This window comes from Impatiens glandulifera, unplaced genomic scaffold (genome assembly GCF_907164915.1).
Source record: "Impatiens glandulifera unplaced genomic scaffold, dImpGla2.1, whole genome shotgun sequence".
Lineage (NCBI taxonomy): Eukaryota > Viridiplantae > Streptophyta > Magnoliopsida > Ericales > Balsaminaceae > Impatiens > Impatiens glandulifera.
The window spans coordinates 136,411-156,024 of NW_025919768.1; the positions used below are offsets into that span (position 1 = coordinate 136,411).

The 19,614-nt window shown below is 33.6% G+C and overlaps 1 protein-coding gene and 1 pseudogene across 1 annotated transcript; both read left to right on the top strand.

Annotated features, from left to right (window-relative positions):
• The first annotated feature begins 4,942 nt into the window (after positions 1–4,942).
• Positions 4,943–5,968, top strand: LOC124918445 (putative cyclin-A3-1). Its single transcript, XM_047458594.1, has one exon. It carries the CDS (start codon positions 4,943–4,945, stop codon positions 5,966–5,968), a length of 1,026 nt encoding a protein of 341 aa, XP_047314550.1.
• Positions 5,969–6,232: 264 nt separating this feature from the next.
• On the top strand, positions 6,233–16,324 carry LOC124918446 (annotated as a pseudogene).
• Positions 16,325–19,614: the final 3,290 nt, after the last annotated feature.

Here is a 19,614-nt window from a genome sequence, read left to right on the forward strand (position 1 = left end):
CGGTCCTTTCGTTCTATACAAGGAAGCGGTTGAGGAATTTTTCAGAACTGCATCTCTCACAAGAAGAACAATAACCGCAACCGTCAGCGGTCAACAGTTCGAAATAACCGAAGAGTCGGTTGCTGAAATACTTCGCCTACCAAAAGATGGACGCAACACTTCGACGGATCTAGACCGAGAGACTTTCGAAGCGGCTTGCCAGGTTATCTCGGCAACACTTCGACCGGAATACATACCGCTTTGTGACATCTTCACCAAATCGGTCCAGGCGAGAGGAGGAAATTTTGATAATCTCACCAAGGCGAAGATCGAGATGATAGCCGGTTTACTAAATGGCATAAATATTAACTGGGCGAAGGAGATCTTCAACAATCTAAAAGAAATGGTGGTACCAAGTTCCACCCGGTCATGGGGATACGCCATCCCACTCGGGAAGATCATGCTTCACCACAACGTCAACACCGGTCCGGGTGTTCTTCTTCCATCAAGAAAAATAATAAGATCCCGCCAGTTCTAGGAAAGAAAGAGCAGCACGACGGTCTCTACGGTTGGCCGAAAGAAGAAATCTACCACTAAGAAACCGGCTCCGGCAAAGGGCAGATCCGGAAGCAAGAAGGACAAACAACCGATAGAATTCACAGATCCACCCTCTGAACCGCAAAATGAGGAAGATTCGGTCTCCACGTCTGACCGAACCGCCTCACGAAAAACCGATGAAAATCTGTCCGGTAAAGAAAAGGGACCGTCGGAAGAAGAACAATCGGCCACCAGTCTTGAAAATGCCGATACCGGCGCAGACGGCCCTGGGGAAGAAGACGTCCACAATACAAACAACATCCAGGAGGTGGCGAGAATATAGTACGCAGAATCATGGAGGAAATCGATCTGCAAGCTCATGCGGCATCCGAAGTATACAGTGAGTGGTTCCGGATCCGGTGCGACAAATTCTTCAAACATATGATACCAGGCTTAACCACTGGACAAAGATTCGAAAGATTGATGGAAATAGAAGAAGACGTCATCAGCCTAACAAAAGCTAAGAATCCCAACGAAGCCATGGACCGACACGCAATAGTGGAACCGCGTGCTCGGCTACAAAAGCTAGCCGAACATATGCGAAAGCTTACAGAAAGGTATATTCCAGGAACACCGAATCAAGTTGGCCGAGGAAAATCAAGAGGAAAATCAATAAAGTCGCGGTTCAAACAATCAAGTTGGCCGAGACCACAGGGGAAGATCTTATGAAGGCGAACGAGCGGATCACATCGGTCGAAACCAAATACGGTGAAGCCGATGTTCGGTACGGCGATCATCTCAAGCGAATTATGGCCTTGGAGGACATGACTCCGAAGTTGGCAGATGACCTCAAGTCGGTCACCCAAAGGGTAGTGGAGTTGGAACAGTCTCAAGAAACGACCGAGCAACAGTTTACAAAGGTCGATGAGGACCTAGGGCGGTCAGGTGCCCAAGCCGGTTCCACACTTGATAGGGTCACAAGCCTCGAAGAAAAGAATGCAAGTCTTGAGGAGCGAAACGACAAACTTGAAGCCGACCTCAAGGCAGTCACCGAACAGGTGAATGAGCTGATAAATGCCAAGATTGCTGCCGATAAAGCAGTTGAGGAGGCAAACGCTCAAGCATCTAAGAAACTCCAGGATGCGCTGGATGAGCAGAACCGAACAGAGAAGGGGGCGGCACAGTCTGATGAGAACTTCAACGAACACGTGCGGATATTAATGGCCAATGATCCGGAATTCGCAAAAACCGTGGCGGCCAAACAAGTCGAAGAAGCTAACTGGTTGAAGGTTCAACAGGACACATATCACAACTTCGAAAAGACTCACAAGAAGTCCAAGGTGGTTCCCTCCTCTTCGGCTCCGGCAACACGAAAAAGGAAAGTTCCTTCAAGGAAAGCTCAAGTCGCCGAGATGCTGGGCAGGATCACCGAGACAGTTGTTGACCCTCCACCGAACCCGGCCTTACAAACTGAGGATGACTTCGAAGAGGATCTCGAGCCGCGACCAACAAGACAATGAGTTTTCAATGTGGTTCCAGTCAGTACGGCCGGTCAACCGCTCCCTCCTCACACGGACACCTCGGGAGCTGGAGGTTCCTCTTTAAGGCCGGCTCAACCGGCTAAGGGACAACCAATAGATGACCTGATGGAAGACTTCCTGCCATCCAGATTGAACTAGGGGCTTTCTTTTCTATCTTCACTTATGTTTATTTCGGTTTCTACATATATTATATTTTGCCCTTTTGCGGTTATCTTACTTATATATATATAGTTATTTTTGGAAAACCGGCCTACTTCTGCAATCTTACATAATTTTGATAATTTTAAATAAAATAATCAAAAAGGGAGAAATTGATAAGATAAAAGATAGAGTTTTTCAAAAATTTTCTCAAAAAATTTTCCAAAATTTTTCGAAAAATCCTCCCAAGTTAGTTTCCAAAAATCCGGCCAAATAAAACAAAACCGGCCTACACTTACAATCTTACATGATTTTGATAATTTTAATTAAAATCATCAAAAAGGGAGAAATTGTTAGATAAAATTAGACCGGTTAATAGAACTTAACACAAATAAACTTCTTATGCAGGAACAGACAAAGAATCGGACCGGTCAGATCACTGAGCCGGTTAAGAAACTCAACCGGTCATACACTTAAACCATCCAAAAAACCTGACCGAACAAGAAGGCAAGATCGGTCAAGACAAGAAGGCCGGGAACACTAGACATTCGGTTATTTAGAAGCCAATGAATAACCGGAAGCCATCCGGTTAACACAAATAACCGACCATCATAAGAAGATACTTCGGATATCTGTTGAGAATGATACCAAAGGAACAGACTGAACATTGCCATATTCATATAAGTTTGAGGACAGTCTGCAGGCTGCAGAAGACCGTCCTACAAGATCTTTCCACTTCAGGATAAATCAGAAAGACAATCTTCCAAGTACAGACAACTGTCTAACCGATAGTCACCATATTGAGTAAAAGACAAACCTAGCCGGTTTGTCCTACATACTGGAAGATTAGACCGCCAGGTCTGAAAGGTTGACTGCCAGGTCTGAATCACTGAACCTCTGCTCAACCAATCAAATTCAAGGAAATGAAATATGACCGTTGGCATATTTCACTTATAAAAGGAGCAGCTGAAGAGGAGTAAATGTGGGACACAGTGGACAATTAATTTACAAGTGATAAGATTGTGTTCTATCTCTAGAAAGCTTAAGCGCTAAGTTGAAGTGTGCATTTACAATTTCGGTTAAAATTGTACGAGTGTTATCGAGCAGGAAATAAGTCTCGATCGGATTGTGTTTGTATTCCTTAGTGAATATCCTTCTCGCGGTTTCGAGAGGAAGGGGTGACGTAGGAGCTTTATCTCCGAACATCCATAAAAACCTGTCTTGTTATTTATTTTCTGCCTGTTCTACATTCTAACCGATCTGTACTAACCCATTTACATCGCTATAACCGATTCAACACTACTCAAACCGAATCACTAAGATCCAAAAACCGACCCAGCAACTTCCAAACCTGTCTTATCCAAAACCGGTTCTCCCTATCTAGTGAGTGTGTTGCTTCAACCTGAAACAAACCTCTTCCGCGCTTGAACCTGGTTCAAGGGTTTGTGACAGTTTGTGTAGTATTGAAACTCCGGTGTTAATTTGTAACCGGATTAATCACCACCTTTGAGTGAGACGCGCTAACCGGCCCAGACCTCGGTCCCCCAGCCGCGACCTAGATCCTAACAATTCTGGTGAAACGCTCAAAGGTTCTACTATGATTGTTGAAAACATGGGCAGAGATAATGATAGAATTTAAACTGAGTTAAAAGAAGATCTATGTCGAGGAATAGGAGGAGTCAGTCAAAGTCTGGACGGACATTTGATTGCTGGAATTGTGGTAAGAAGGATCACTTGAAAAGGACTGTAAAGCACCAAAGAGAAACGATGATGATAAAAATAATGCAACCAACGTATTCTAAAGAACAATGTAGTTGTACGTAACCTATCATAATATTAGAGAGAAGAAAACGAAATTTAGGTTTAGCCGTCATAAGTTTTATTAGTTAATTTTTTATATAAATGATTTTAATATGTTATAAAAAAATTATCACTTAAATTACTTTGATAAATTGTAGACTAAAAAATTAAATAAATAAGATTAGTTTGTAACTAATATTAATTTTATTTAAAAATATCATATTTTAAATAATTATATTATTTGAAATTGATATATATCATGAAACAACTAACTACTATTAGAGAACTTATATTTTCCATCATTAAAATAATTTACTTAAATAAATTACAAATATGGTTAAGAATAGACCTAATAAACAAAAATTCACATAAAAAAAAAAAAAAATAACACCACCACATTTAAACTCAACTTAATTGCACACATTTGAATCACTCCTCTAACTTGATTGAAGGAGATGATGATAGTCACAACAACCATACTTAGTATTTAGTAATAATACTAAACCCTAATTCCATCGACAGTCACTTATAGGTATGCCTTAATGTTAATTAAATGACCCAGCTATTAAAAAGTGTTTGAGGTTCAATTTGAATGAGGAAAAAGTTGAGGAACCATTTAAAAACAAAACAGAAGAAGAAGAGGGTGAAATTTTTTCATTCCTTTTCAATCATTTGGGGATTTGGCTTTCTAATTTTCAAATATTTGGGGATTTGAGGTTCTAATTTTCGTTTTCACGTGAGGGAGAGCGCCATTAGAAAACATTTGAAATTTGCAGACATAGTGGCTTCTCTGGAACCATGCCTTCTTATTCAACCTCCCAAATCACAAGCCATATCATCTCCTTCTTCGTCTTCGCTTCCCCTGGTCTATCTCTTGCTTACCCTTGTCTATCTCCTTCTTCTTCTTCTTCTAGGAAGAATCAATCATATAGGAGAAGAAGTTAGGTATGACTGTCAAAGTAAACTCAGTGAGTGTTACTCGATTCGGGAAGAAGAGGACAGCCGACGCAATAGTCGGACTTGATTCTCATCTGCAGTCCCCCGCCAAGAAGAGAGCCCCTCTCGATGGGATTTCCAATTTAATTACTCATACGGCTGTACGTGAAAATGAAACAGCAGCAGCGAAGTTTGATGATTCAGAGATGTGCGATGGTTATGTAAATGATATCTACGATTATCTTCATAACATGGAGAAAGAGACAAAGAGAAGGCCGCTGCAAGACTATATCAACAAGGTGCAAAAAGATGTGACAGCAAACATGAGAGGGGTCTTGGTGGATTGGTTGGTGGAGGTTGCAGAAGAATACAATCTTCAATCCGACACCCTTTATCTCTCAATCATTTACATTGACAGATTCTTGTCTCTTAATCCTCTCAATAAGCAGAGCCTGCAGTTGCTTGGCGTTTCTTCAATGTCGATTGCCTCAAAGTTTGAAGAGATTAATCCTCCAACACTTGATGACTTCTGCTACATCACAGATAACACTTACAAAAAGGAAGAGCTGGTCAAGATGGAAGCTGATATACTTAAGTCTCTTAAATTTGAAGTGAGCAGTCCAACCATTAATACCTTCTTGAGAAGATTCTCCAGGATTTCTGAACAGGATCGAAAATATCCTGATTTGGAGTTTCAGTTATTGGGATGCTACTTGGCAGAGCTGAGTTTGCTGGACTATGCCTGTGTCAAGTTCCTGCCATCCGTGATTGCTTCTTCTGTCGTATTCCTTTCCAGGTTTATGTTCCACCCTGATAAACATCCATGGAATGCAAACCTTGAAAAGTTTTCAGGATACAAACCTGCTGATTTACAAGAATGTGTTCTTCTTATACAAGACTTGCAGTTGGGTAAAAGAGGAGGCTCCTTGGTAGCAGTCAGAGACAAATACAACCAGCATAAGTTCAAATGTATTGGCTTGATGAAGGGCCCTCTTCAAATACCCAGTTTATACTTTGAAGGCTTGAAAAATGTTTAATTCTTGTTTTCCCCAAATACCCATGATCAAGGCAAATTCTGGGTGTTAAATTGGTGGTTTGTTCAGAAAATCCAGAATTTTGTATGGCTTAGTTTGTTTCTATTTCTAGTTATATAGTTTAGTTTATAAACAAATTCATTCAAATGCAATGAGGTTAGATTTTGGTATAATCGATGGCTCTTTAGGTTCTTAATTAAGTTAGTGATGAAATAACGATTTTACGCAATTGATTATGTTTAAGCTGATAAGAATTGAAGCACTGTCATGACGAACGAGAAGAACAATTTCGTTCAAGTCGTCATTCTTAAACTCACTGAGCACTACGATCACTGGACTATACTCATGGAGAATTTTCTGCGATCGAAGGAGTTTTGGGGGCTAATTGAAAAAGGAGTACCAACAAACAACGAAGTGTGGCTTACCAATGCAGAGAAGGAATCACGGAAAGCTCTAAAGCTGAAAAACCTAAAAGTGAAAAATTTTCTCTTTATAGATTTAGATAGTGCAACGCCAGAGACAAACCTTCAACAAAGATATGTCTAAGAGCATCTGAGATTCATTGAAACAAATGTATAGGAGAACTGCTCGGATGCAAAAGGCACGACGGAAAGCTCTTCAAAAAGAGTTTGAGATTATGCAGATGAAGATTGGAGAGTCTATCACAAACTATTTTGGAAGAACCCTCATATTGTAAACAAAATGAGGGTTGCTGGAGAAAATATGGAGGATGCTGTGGTTATAGAAAAAAAATTATATGATTCATGACAACAAAATTTGACTATGTGATATGTTCAATTGAAGAATCAAACAATATTGATACTTTAACAATTGATGTACTACAAAGTAGCTTGTTTGTTCATGAATCTAGGATGAATGAACACACAGAACAGAAGTTGAACAAACTTTGAAGATTAGTCATGATGACTCACTCTTATGGAGGAAGAGGTATTTCTAGATTTCGAAGAAGATGAAGAGACAGACACTGCATAGTTGAATGTCCTACAAGAGAGATAGAGACAAAGTACAATATGTAGAAACTATTGAAGAATGATTGTTGATGCAAGTGTAGATGTTCAGGAACAAAGTGAAAAAGAAATGTGGTTCATTGACACTGACTGTAGTAATCATATGACAAAAAAAAAGTTGTTCTCAGATTTCAATTAAAATTTTAATACATCAGTAAGAATGAGAGATCACTATTTTGGTTGTCAAAAAGAAAGGAAACATTAAGATGGTCGTAAATAGGAAGATTCATATGCTTATTGAGGTATTTTTATGTACCATGTTTGAAACTAAATTTAATAAGTACATGACAACTACTTTCAAATGGCTTTCTGTTCTATTAGAAGGTGATAAATTATCCTAAAAAACGGGATAATCATGACCATTGATATGACTAGAAACAAAATGTTTATTATGCATATCCAAAAAGGGAAAAGACAAGATAAATGTTTGTAATTAAAGAAGATGAAGCTAAATTTTGACAGCTATAATGGCTTGATGACATTATAACAGAAAGAGATGGTAAGGGGTCTTCCAAAATTATGTCAAGAGTGTTTGCTTGGAAAATAGAAGAGAGATCATTTTTCTAAAGAAATCAATTGGAGAGCTATAAAAGTTCTTCAACTGTACATGTTAACATTTCTAGATCACTTAATCTTGTTTCTAATGGAGATGAAATGTATTTTATTATATTTATTGACAATTTTAGTCGTAAAACTTTGTTATATTTTTTGACTAAAAAATCAAAGGCTTTCAATGTATTTAAACATTTTGAATGTTTGGATGAAAAGGATAGTGAATGTACTCTAAAAGGTTTTCGTTTCATAACTTTTTATGATGCAAATAGAATAAAAAAACAGCTCACATCATCATACACCCCACAACAAAATGAGATTACGGTTATTAATATGGTGAGATGTATGCTAACTAATAGAAATGTTCCAAAAACATTATGACCATAAACAGTAAAGTGGACCGTCCATATTTTGAATAGAAGTCCTATGTCACATGAAGAAGGTATAACTCAATAATATTCTTCACTATTGGTGAATGATGATTTCTATTGCAGCTACACTAGAATGGAGTTTGTATCAACTTAATGTAAGACATAATTTTTAAATGGTGATTTAATTGAAATTTTTTATATTGAACAACAATCTGGATATGCTATTAAAAAAAAGAAGACAAAGTCTACAAACTGTCATATGGTCTCAAACAAGTTTTAATAGCATGTTATAATAGCATGTTATAGTCTAATCGAGTCATATTTCAAGAAAGAAGACTTTACAAACTGTCACATGAGTACACTCTTTTTAGAAAAAAACGAAGGAGGGAAGGAAGTATGATCTTAATTGTATATATTTATATGGATGGCTTAATTTATATTGGAAACTGTGGAAACATGATGTTGAGATTAAAAAATTCTATGAGAAAATTAAGTTTGACAGGACTAATTTAGGAAAAATGAGGTACTTACTTGGTATTAAAATTTTACAAGGAAAAAATGGAATTTTTGTTAGCTAATGAAAGTAATATACCTAAAAGATTTAATATGACTCAATGCAATCCAGTTCATAACCTAATTGTACTCGGTACTAAGCTCACAAAGACAAGTGATGGAGCCAAGGTTGATGGAACTTATTACAAACAACTTGTAGGATGTCTTATGTATTTAAATGCTACAAAACCAGATATTATTTTCGTTGTAATTCTTATTAACAGGTTTATAGAAATATTATGTTTGCTGTAATTCTTATTAGCAGGTTTATAGATTGTCCAAATAATTCTTACTTAGCTACAGCAAAAAGAATATTGAGATATTTGAAAGGAATATTTGAGTTTTTTTATTTATAAAAAAGAAGGAAACAAGTAATTGATTGCCTATACAGATAGTAACTATACATGTGACTTAGAGGATAGAAATAACACATTTGGTTGTGTTTCTGTTGAGCCATACTATTGTATCCTTGTCATCAAGGAAATAACCCATAGTATCTTTGTCAATCACATAAGTTGAATTTATTTCAGCTGCATCATGTGCATGTCAATCTGTCTATCTAAAACAATTCTTGAGAAAATAAAGCATAACCACTCCATTCTATCAAAATTCTTTGTGACAACATTTCCACGATTAAATTGTTAAATAATTAAGAAGTAAATACATTGATGTGATGTTTCATTTTCTCTAAAAATTGGTAAAGACGACGTCAAAATATATATATATATATATATATATATATATATATATATTGACTTGAACGTTTTTTTACCTAGTTTTGTTTATGTTTATAAGTTACCACTTAATTTAAGTCCTTGAAAATTAGGAAAGAAATTTAGTTCAAGTTTTGTAACCTTTTGACATTTAGTTTTTTTTAGCATTTTGACTTTTAGCTTTTTTTTTGTTTTTTAGAGATTTTTATTTTGTTAGGTGCTTAGTTATTTGTGGGAAAGAGCATCGGTGTTGTGGTCAGCACGTCCGTCTCAATAGACGGTCTCTATTATGAAGTTTCTAGTTTAGACATGACCATATACCACTTTATTTGAATAAACCTTTATTATGTATGTTTTGAAATAAAAACAATTACTAGTCTAGTTCAAGGGGTTATGCCTAATTCCTTTCTTAAACCATCCTTTTAAATTTCTTAATACATTACCAGGAAGTATACTAGAAAATTATGTAACGACATACATGTTAATGAGAGGATTGAGAATGACCAAAACCTGAAATTATTCAAAAATATTATAGTTAATATATCAAAATATTAGAAATGATTATAATAATCCAGAGATTGTTTTTTATTTTATTTTTAGAGTCCAGAAATGCAAGTTATGGACATAATAAGGTAAGCATAATGATACAAATGATTCAAACTACCTTAATTCGGGATACTTTTTTTTTTCTATAAAACACAGAACATTATTTTAAGTTATTTAAATTTTTTTTGTATTTTTCTACAATTTCAAAGGTATTTTAGATTGAAAATGAATTCAAAAGACTAATTTTAAATTATTTAGACTTCAAGCAGTTTTATAGGTTATTTTGAACGCGACTATAAGTAGTTTAGAGCCAAATTGAAAAATGTTCACTATATGAATTTGTAGATAAATGTGTTAGATTAAGTTAAAAAAAGAAAAAAGGGAGAAAATAATTAAATTAATATTAAAGGGGAAATAATTAATTAAGTTGAATTATGAAAAACATTTTAATTGATTAAAATGAATTTAGGATAATTTAAAATCAATACGACATAGTTTTGATGATGCGTTGATAAATGAATAAAACTAAGTTCTGTAAATGTTTAATGCACATATAGAGCTGATAAAGCGCTAACAGCAGAGTTGATGTCAGTAGAGCTAAAGAGCCGCTGACAGCAGCCTTGTCAACAACAGAGTTGAAGAGGCGCTAGCAGCCGCCTTGTCAATTAGTAGTCTGAAGAAGCGCTGATAGCAGATTTATTCAATCAGCAGTTTGAGAAGCGCTGACAACACACTTATTCAATCAGCAGTCTGAAGAAGCGTTGACAACATGATTATTCAATCAGCAATTTGACTCTGAAGAATCGCTGACCGTAGGCTTATTGAATCAGTAGTCTGAATAAGCGATGACAACAGACTTATTCAAACAGAAGAGCTGAAGAAGCGCTGGCATCAGGCTTAATCATGCAGCGGTGCTGAAGAAGCGCTGATAGTAGCCTTGGTCTATCAGCACAACAGTGTTGCGCCAACAGCTGAGTAGCGAATATCAGTCACTAAACCAAAACATACATATTAATATTAAAAAAATAACATGTCGAAACTATAATATTTCTTTCATTTTAAAGTTAACATAACGAAACGATATTTATTTATATTTTAAAAATTAACAAGTATAATTTTATATTTTTCAAATGAGAGAATCATACCCTATACATGCTTATATTAAAAGAAAAAAACTTTTGCAACCTTTATAAGCTACCACCACCTTTCATTTTTTTATATAAGCTTTTTTAAAACATTAATTATTCTAAATTTTAATATTTTATTTTTAAACTTTTTAAGTATTTTATTTCACTATTTTAATTTTGTAAATTAAATTTGACTTAAAACTTTATTAATATTAAAATTTAATTATTATTTTTTATATAACATAACTTTTAAATTTTTTATATCATTATTAAATAAATTATTAATATTTGTCTTTTAATTAATTATTATTTAATTTTAATTTAATTAAAAGTAAAAATAATATAAACTAAAAATAAATAAATTAAACATTATATTATATTAAAAACAAAATTTAACATATATATTTTTTAAATTACAAATCTTCTTTTCTCTATAGGAAAACAGCCCCAAGTCTAATTAATTTTCAGTGAACAGATCCATTCATTTCTAACATAATCCCCAATCCCTTTCTAAGCATGTTGTAGCTGTTTTCTTCCTTTTACACTAGAGTAGATCATCATGATCATGATATATTCATGAAACCATATCAATTCCTGCTATATGGCTTCGTTTGATGAAAGAGTTTTTGAGATAAAATCCAATTTTTATCCCAAAACCCAAACATCTTATCAACCATCAAATCAAATAATTTTATCATTTAAATACCAAAACTATCCTATAATTTTATCCTCTCTCTAAACCATCATTCTCTCACCTACACCATATCCTCTAAAGTCAAAGAACAAATTAGTCTTCAAATTTTAAAAACCATTTTTTCGTATTTTTTATCCAACAATGATTTTTTTGGATAAAACCCAGATAAAACCATAAAAACCCTTTCCTCAAACAAGGCATATGTCTTCCTCGTGGAGCTCTCAAATTCCTCCATCTATCTAAGTAATCACTTACGACTCCTCCTTTTCCTAGATGTTGCAATCAACGCACAGGACGATAATAACAACTAGGAGAGAGAACGATTCGTCGATGTTTGGACACAATAATATTCCACCGATAAGTAATCATCACTTTTATTTAACTTCTTCTAATGGTTTGAGAATACACGATCGGAGAAAATTGATCGAAAAAATCTCGTCAGTATGTATTGATTTTCCTCTTTTTTTCAGCAATTACTACTTAAAACAAAATTCTAGTTTCATTTTATCTGATGAATTGATTGAATCAATGAATGAATAAATTCTACTGTATCTTCCGATTAATTAGGGTTTATATTGGCTAGGAGGAGAGCGTAAATGTAAAATAGATCCTTGTTATATATATTAAAGAAACTGGACTGTGGTTTCAGCCTTTGGTAGTAGGTAGTTACAGAAATCAATTATCTTCTTCTAATTGTTTTATGATCAACGTTTGATAGATAGTGATTTCTTCTAAATGTATTTGTTTTATGAAATCCATAGCTGCTCGATTGTCCTGCATGAGTGTTCTTTGCATAGACACTAAAGATGTAAGATTAGTTAAAAGGATGAAAAGTGATACATTTGGAAGAAGCTGGTAATACAATATAATGTATTTACATATAATAATTTGTTAAAACTACAAAGTAGTGTTAAACTTTCATTATTACACGCATTCCTTTGAATCATTCTAAGTATCCCTTAGGGTTTGGATGTTGTCTTATGAAACTATATATATATATATATATAGGGACTTGAAGCTTATTATTAGCATTATTTTTACACATGAGGATGATAGACTTTTCATTTGTTATTCATGCATCCGAATGTTTTGCTTCTAAAAAATATATGCTCATATGTGTGCAGTCTAATGATACTGAGGTTCATGTCCATTGGAAGGGTGCTACTAAAATAGTTTTAGTTTCCTACACCAGATATATCAATGACGGTATGTTAGAATTTCATTTTTCTGCATTTGCATTTCTGTATTTTAAAACTTACGGAAGCATCTAAGAATCCCCATGGGTCATCTTTGCTGGATTTTTTATTTTCAATAAAAAATTTTGGCTTCTGTAACTAATTAGGTAGACACTTTATTTATTGTCGACTCAATTATGTAATTGTGTGATCTTAATTCTATTCCTCTCAACTCCAAGCTGATACAAAGAAAATTTTTAGACTTAAGTAAGATGTTACTGATACCTTCCACATTTCAAATTTAAATCCCATCTTATCTTGTAGAAATTTATGTTGCCTGCAGTAAGAAGTTTTCAGAAGAGCCATTGAAGATATAGCTTCTAGAAGTTTGCGTTGTGTTGCGATTGCATACAGACCTGAAAATTTCGAAAACATCCCACATGCTGAGGAGGAACTGTCTACTTGGCAAATACCTGATGATGATGACCTTGTATTGCTAGCCATTGTTGGCCTGAATGTATTATTCACTACTGGTGTGCATTTAGTCTACTATAATTTCTGTAACCAGATGTCATATTTCATGTTTAATCACATTAGCATCTTTTTCTAAATCTCATCACTAGCTTATTGTCTTTTTGTTCGACACTATACTAAATTATAATATAAAGAAGGCTATTGCTCAATCATTAGGCAAAATGGCGGAACAGATGTAATGACCATTGATCTATGAAAACTTAGGAAATATATGACACATTATTGATAGAATTATATACCTATATTTGTATATCACTATTTTACTCCATATTCAAATAATATTTCATCAAACTCATCTTGTAAACAATACATGAATGGGATCTTCTGATAATGAAAATTCTAAACGGTTAATTATAATTATGAACATCACACCACCATGTATGGTAAACACATACGCACACAAAAAATACTAAATTGACGAGTTTTTGTAAATGATTGATCAACACAGGATCCTTGTCGACCTGGTGTCAAAGAAGCTGTTCGGCTAGGTACAAATGCTGGAGTTAAGGTACGCTTATTTACTTTGGTTAAGATAGTGACAAGGGTGATTGTATGTGAAGTTCATATTTGTGTGCACCACTATTATATATGGCTGAATTGGTTGAGAATTGTGTTTAAACAGGTGCGCATGGTCACTAGGGATAATATCCAAACAACTAGAGCTATGGCCCTAGAATGTGGGATACTATAATCAGATGCAGACACCACTTCACCAAATGTCATTGAAGGGAAAGATTTTCGGGTATTATCCGATGAGGAGAAGCTAGAAGTTGCTAAGAAGATATCAGTATGTCATGAGTTGACCAACTCAACTTGGAATTAGTTTGATGTTACTCTTATTATTTAATTAATTAGTTTTAGTAAGGAAATAAGTGATTCTAATTCCATGCGTAGGTAATGGGAAGGTCGTCTCCCAATGATAAGTTGCTCCTTGTGCGAGCCTTGCGAAAGAGAGGACATGTTATTGGTGTAACAGGAGATGGAACCAATGATGCCCCGCACTGAATGAGGTATGTGTGTCAAACCATTATGTTTTCCTTAGGCAGTGTGCTCTTTAAATTCTTATCTTTTATTGCTTATTTTTTCTTCTATGAAACCAATGAAAATATGAATTTTCTTTGTATGCAATTATGTTTCTCTATCTAGCTTACTATACAGAATACATTTCAAATGTAAATCTTTTACACACTAGACTTTTTCCCTCTATTCAGTTGACCTGGTTGTGAATCTTTAATCAATCTGCTATCGTTATTGTGCATTTTTACAGCTGTTGGGTTTTTATTTTTCTCTATTAAGTTGAAATTGTTTGCTACCTTTCTTTTCACCTTTGGAATTTAAAGGTGATATGTTGTCCTTGTTTTAGGCTGATATTGGTCTCTCAATAGGAATCTAAGGAACAGAAGTCGCAAAAGAGAGTTCAGATATAATAATATTGGATGATAACTTTGCTTCTGTTGTGAAGGTTAGTCACTAGCACATGCTGGTGTATTATTAGGTTGAAATATAGACGATCTATGCTTATTAATATGGGTTGATCTCTCAATTGGTTCTTTGCTTTTTGAATTTTCTTGCAGACTCTTGTTGCCTTTTTCAAAAGCGAGAATTTGTTGCACTGTTTGCTTAAATTGTGAGGAAAATATTATAATTTGGAATTTGTTTATCGAATGCCATTTCCTTCCTTGCTGTACATGTTATTAGATGGGGGCGTTCTGTTTATGCAAACATCTAGAAATTCATCCAGTTTCAACTCACTATCAATGCTGCTGCACTTGTTATTAATGTTGTTATAGCTGTTGATGTCCCTCTGAATGCTGTACAAATAAATATAATTAATAATCTATGCACGCACCTGACATGAGAAAAAAGAGAAAGAAACAAATAGTAGGTAATTAATGGGTTCTTTTTATTTTCTTTTGTTTGGGAAAAAATTACGGTTCAATGAATTCAACTTCTTTGGGTTAATTTTATAATGGATACACTTGGAGCTTTGGCATTGGCCACTAAACCACCTACTGATCACCTAATGCATCGACCTCCGGTTGGTCGGAGGTGAGTTTGAAAATTTAATTGATTAAACCATTTTTGTTCATATTAATAATATTGTTGAATGGTTGGTTGCATGAGTATTGTTGATGTTTTTGTACCTTGATCAGGGAACCGTTGATAAAAAATATAATATGGAGGAACTTGCTAATTCAGGTATATATTATTATTATTGGGAAGCAGGTGTAAGTTGTTGTTTGATAACTTACAATTTCTAGCTAGCTAGCTAGGACAAGAAATTAATAAAAATATTTTGGTTGGGTAATTTTGTTGGAACACACGGACAACTGCAGGCAGCTTATCAAGTGAGGGTCCTGCTCATTCTGAACTTCCAAGGGGAAAATATCCTCAGCTTGAAGCATGATAATCCCGGCCATGCCAAAAAATTGAAGAACACGCTCATATTGAATGCTTTTGTTATTTGTCAGGTATGTATGATATTAATATATATATATACCCTAGGTAGAAAGAAAGAAATAAAATAAAGAGAAAATGGTTAATTTGTGCAGATATTCAATGAGGTGAATTCAAGGAAGCCAGATGAGATGAACGTGTTTAGGGAGTGACTAAGAACCGTCTCTTCATGTTGATAGTTGGACTAACAATTGTGCTCCAGGTTCGACTCTGATCGATATGTTGTCTTTTTTATTTTAAATTTGCATGCATGAATGATATAATAATAATAATAATAATATGTTGTTTATGTTGATGATCAGGGCCAGCCCGCCTTAGGACAGCCCATTAAATAAAATAAAAAAAAGATTTCTAGTATTTTATAATCATAAATTGGTTTAGCCTAGTGGTTTATGGTGAAAATTTAAGTTAATCCTCTAGTCATGAGTTTTAACTTCACCAAAAGTTAATTTATTATTATTTTTGTAGCGGTCAAAATTAATGGTTTTTTTAGGCTGGGGCAGCCCAAAAGTCGGGGCCGGCTCTATTGATGATAGGTGATCATAATATTCTTCCTAGGGAAGTTCTTCTCAATTATTAGGCTTGTATCTGTTGCAATTGGATTTGTGAGGTGAGTTGTATTATTAATTAATTAATTTGTTGTTAGTAGGTAAAATGAAATATAATTAAACTTATCTGGTGGGTCAATCTATGCAATGAAATAGCTGGCCACGTTATAGAGACATCATTCAGTGATTACTTGTCAAGATTATTCAAGAGTATATGTCATAGGAAGAAGAAGAATACAAATGTAGTACCACAACCACCAGGTGAAATTAACATGAATGTTTTTTTTACTAATAATCATCATCTACTTAAATGTTTTATAATTGTTTTTGCTAATTTCAAAAGATCATTAAGAAGATATCCATACGGAAATGAAGGAAACAAATTTGCACAGTGAGAGGATATATATCTAGATTCCAATAATTGAAGATCAATTCATTTCCTTTTTAGCGGTTTAATTGTGAAGAATGAATAATTCATGTGTTATATCGTCTTCATCCTTGAGCTGTCAATTGCATTAAGAAGCAACCAGGTTTTGTTTTTAAAATTTTGTCTCGATTTAATTCACATCAATATACCATTTTTCTTTCTTTATCTTAAAAATAATCTCTTTCATATATTTGCAGCTGTGGTCCAAGAAGAAGTTGATGTCAAGAAGAAGATTAAGTGGATAAAAACCATGTTCTTTATTGAACAAAACTATTTTTTTTGTTTGATATATTTGATGTTGTGAGAATTTATGTTAAATTTGGTATTATTAAAAATGTCAATAATAGTATGCAATTATTTTTAAATGTCCTTTTCAATTAATATTTAATTTCAAAAATAAAAATTCAGATAAAATTGTTAAAATAAATTAAAAATAAAATAAAAATAGTTTTAAAAACTTATGGACTTTTGGCGACCCTTAAATTGATGTTACCTACGCTTAAATAAGCGTAGTTATAACATGCACCCATACCTGCTTATGGCGACGCAAAAAAAAAGTGTCGGTGATATTTTTGGGTTGACAGAAGTTTTTTTAAGCGTCGTCGTAGGTCTGTTTTTTGTAGTGAGTGTTGCGCCAACAACTATGTTGCGCTAACAGTCGAGTAGCGAAAAACAGTGTTACACCAACAACTGTGTTGCGCTAACAGCCGAGTAGCGAATAACAGTGTTGCGCCAAAAACTGACTCCTCAGCAGAGCTGTCTATCAGCAGTATGCTACATCACCTTAATACGCCAAAATGTACAACTGTCACGTACACGATTATTTCACTAGCCTGCGCAGTACTATTTAGTACACCACGTTCTACCAAATATTCTATTAGTAGGCGCACTACAATTTCGTACGCCACAATCCAACGAATATTATTCTTAGGCGCACTATCCCGTACACCCGACGTACAACAAATGAAAAGATTCCACATATCTACAAATTAGATTCGACCGTTACTACAATTCAAATATAAAAAGGCTACAGAAAAAGGCTATCAAAATCTCGAGTTAACTCTTAAAATCTTACGATTTCACATTAGGCTAACGATTCTGATTTTAAGTAAACTCTTAAATATGTAAACTCTTACGATTTTAAATTTACGATAATAAGATTTTACGATTTTACGAGTTTATAAATAATTTCGATTTTACGATTCTATACGATTTTACTTTAAAAAATAAAATTATATTTAAAAATTAAAAAATAAAATTATTATTTATTTATTTAAATAAATAAAAAAATATAATTAATTTTGTAAGTATAAATTTTTATATTGTTATTTACTTATTATTATTTTTTAATTATTTTTATATTAAAATATATAATTTTTAAAATTGCCTAATATAAAATTCTTAATTATATATATAAATAATAATAATATATAACAATTATTTTTTTGAATTAAACTCTTACGATTTTATGCAAACTCTAGATTTTACGAGTTTACAACTAGATAACGATTCTACGTAAACTCTCGATTTTGACAGCCTTGCTCCAGAGTACAATGACGAATCTCTCTCTTTCTAATGGAGATGAAATATATTTTATTATATTTATTGATAATTTCAGTTGTAAAACATTGTTATTTTTTTTATTGGAAAATCAGAGAATTTTAATGTGCTTAAACATTTTGTAAGGTTGGTTGAAAATGAGAGTGAATGTACTCTAAAAGGTTTTCATAATTTTAGGCAGGTGAGTTTATCTCTAATGAATTCGCAACTTTTTGTGATGCAAATAGAATAAAAAGACAGCTCACAACACTATAGACCCCAAACAAAATGAGATTGTTGAAAAAAGAACCAAACGATCATATGAACATTTTTGCTAGAAACAGTAAAGTGGACCATCCATATTTTGAATAGAAGTCTTAAGTTTGTGGTGAAAGATATTACTCCGGAAGAAGCATGGAGTGAAAAAAACCCTTATTACAATCTAAAATTACAATACTTTAGAGTGTTTGATTGTATATATTTTGTACATATTCCCAACAACAAAAGAATTAAGTTGGATGTAAAGAGTGTCAAATACTTTTTATTGGGTGTTAGTGAAGAATCTAAATCTATGAGAGTGAAGAAGAAATTAACTCAAGAAAAAACATGACCAACTCATGTTTGGATGAATGATTATGAGAGTGAAAACTCTTATCAAATGAAGAAGGTATAAGTCACCAAGTATTCTTCACTAAAGGGCGATCCAATTTACTTCAATGCTGATGTGAATGACATAAAGTGGAGGAAATCTCTGTATTCTAAAATTGAAACCATCGAAAAAATAATACGTAGGAGCTAATAGACCTATATCTTGAGGGTAAAAAAATTAGAGTAAAATGAATTTACAAGATCAAGTTGAATGAAAAAAGAGAAGTGGACAAATACAAAGCTCGGTTAGTGGCAAAAAAGTGTATACTCAAAGATATGGGGTTGACTATATTGAAGTTTTTGCTCCAGTAACCAGATTATAAACAACTCGATTGATGATTTCTATTGCAGCTACACAAGAATGGAGTTTTATCAACTTGATGTAAAGTCAGAATTCTTAATGGTGATTTAAATAAAAAAGTTTATATTGAACAACCATCTGGATATGTTATAAAACAAAAAGAAGACAAATTCTACAAACTGAAAAGGCACTATATGGTCTCAAACAAGTTTCAAAAGCAAGTTATAGTCTAATTATAGAGTCATATTTCGATAAAGAAGACTTTACAAACCATCAACATTTCAGTAAAAACGAAAGAGGGAAGGAAGTATGGTATTGATTGTATATCTTTTTATGGATGGATTAATGTATATTGGAAACTGTGAAAGCATAATTTTTAGATTCAAAAATTCTATGAAAATTGAGTTTGACCTGACTAATTTAGAAAATATGAGGTA

Coding starts and splice junctions, on each gene's coding strand:
- LOC124918445 (XM_047458594.1), top strand. CDS start 4,943: ATGACTGTCAAAGTAAACTCAGTGAGTGTTACTCGATTCGGGAAGAAG.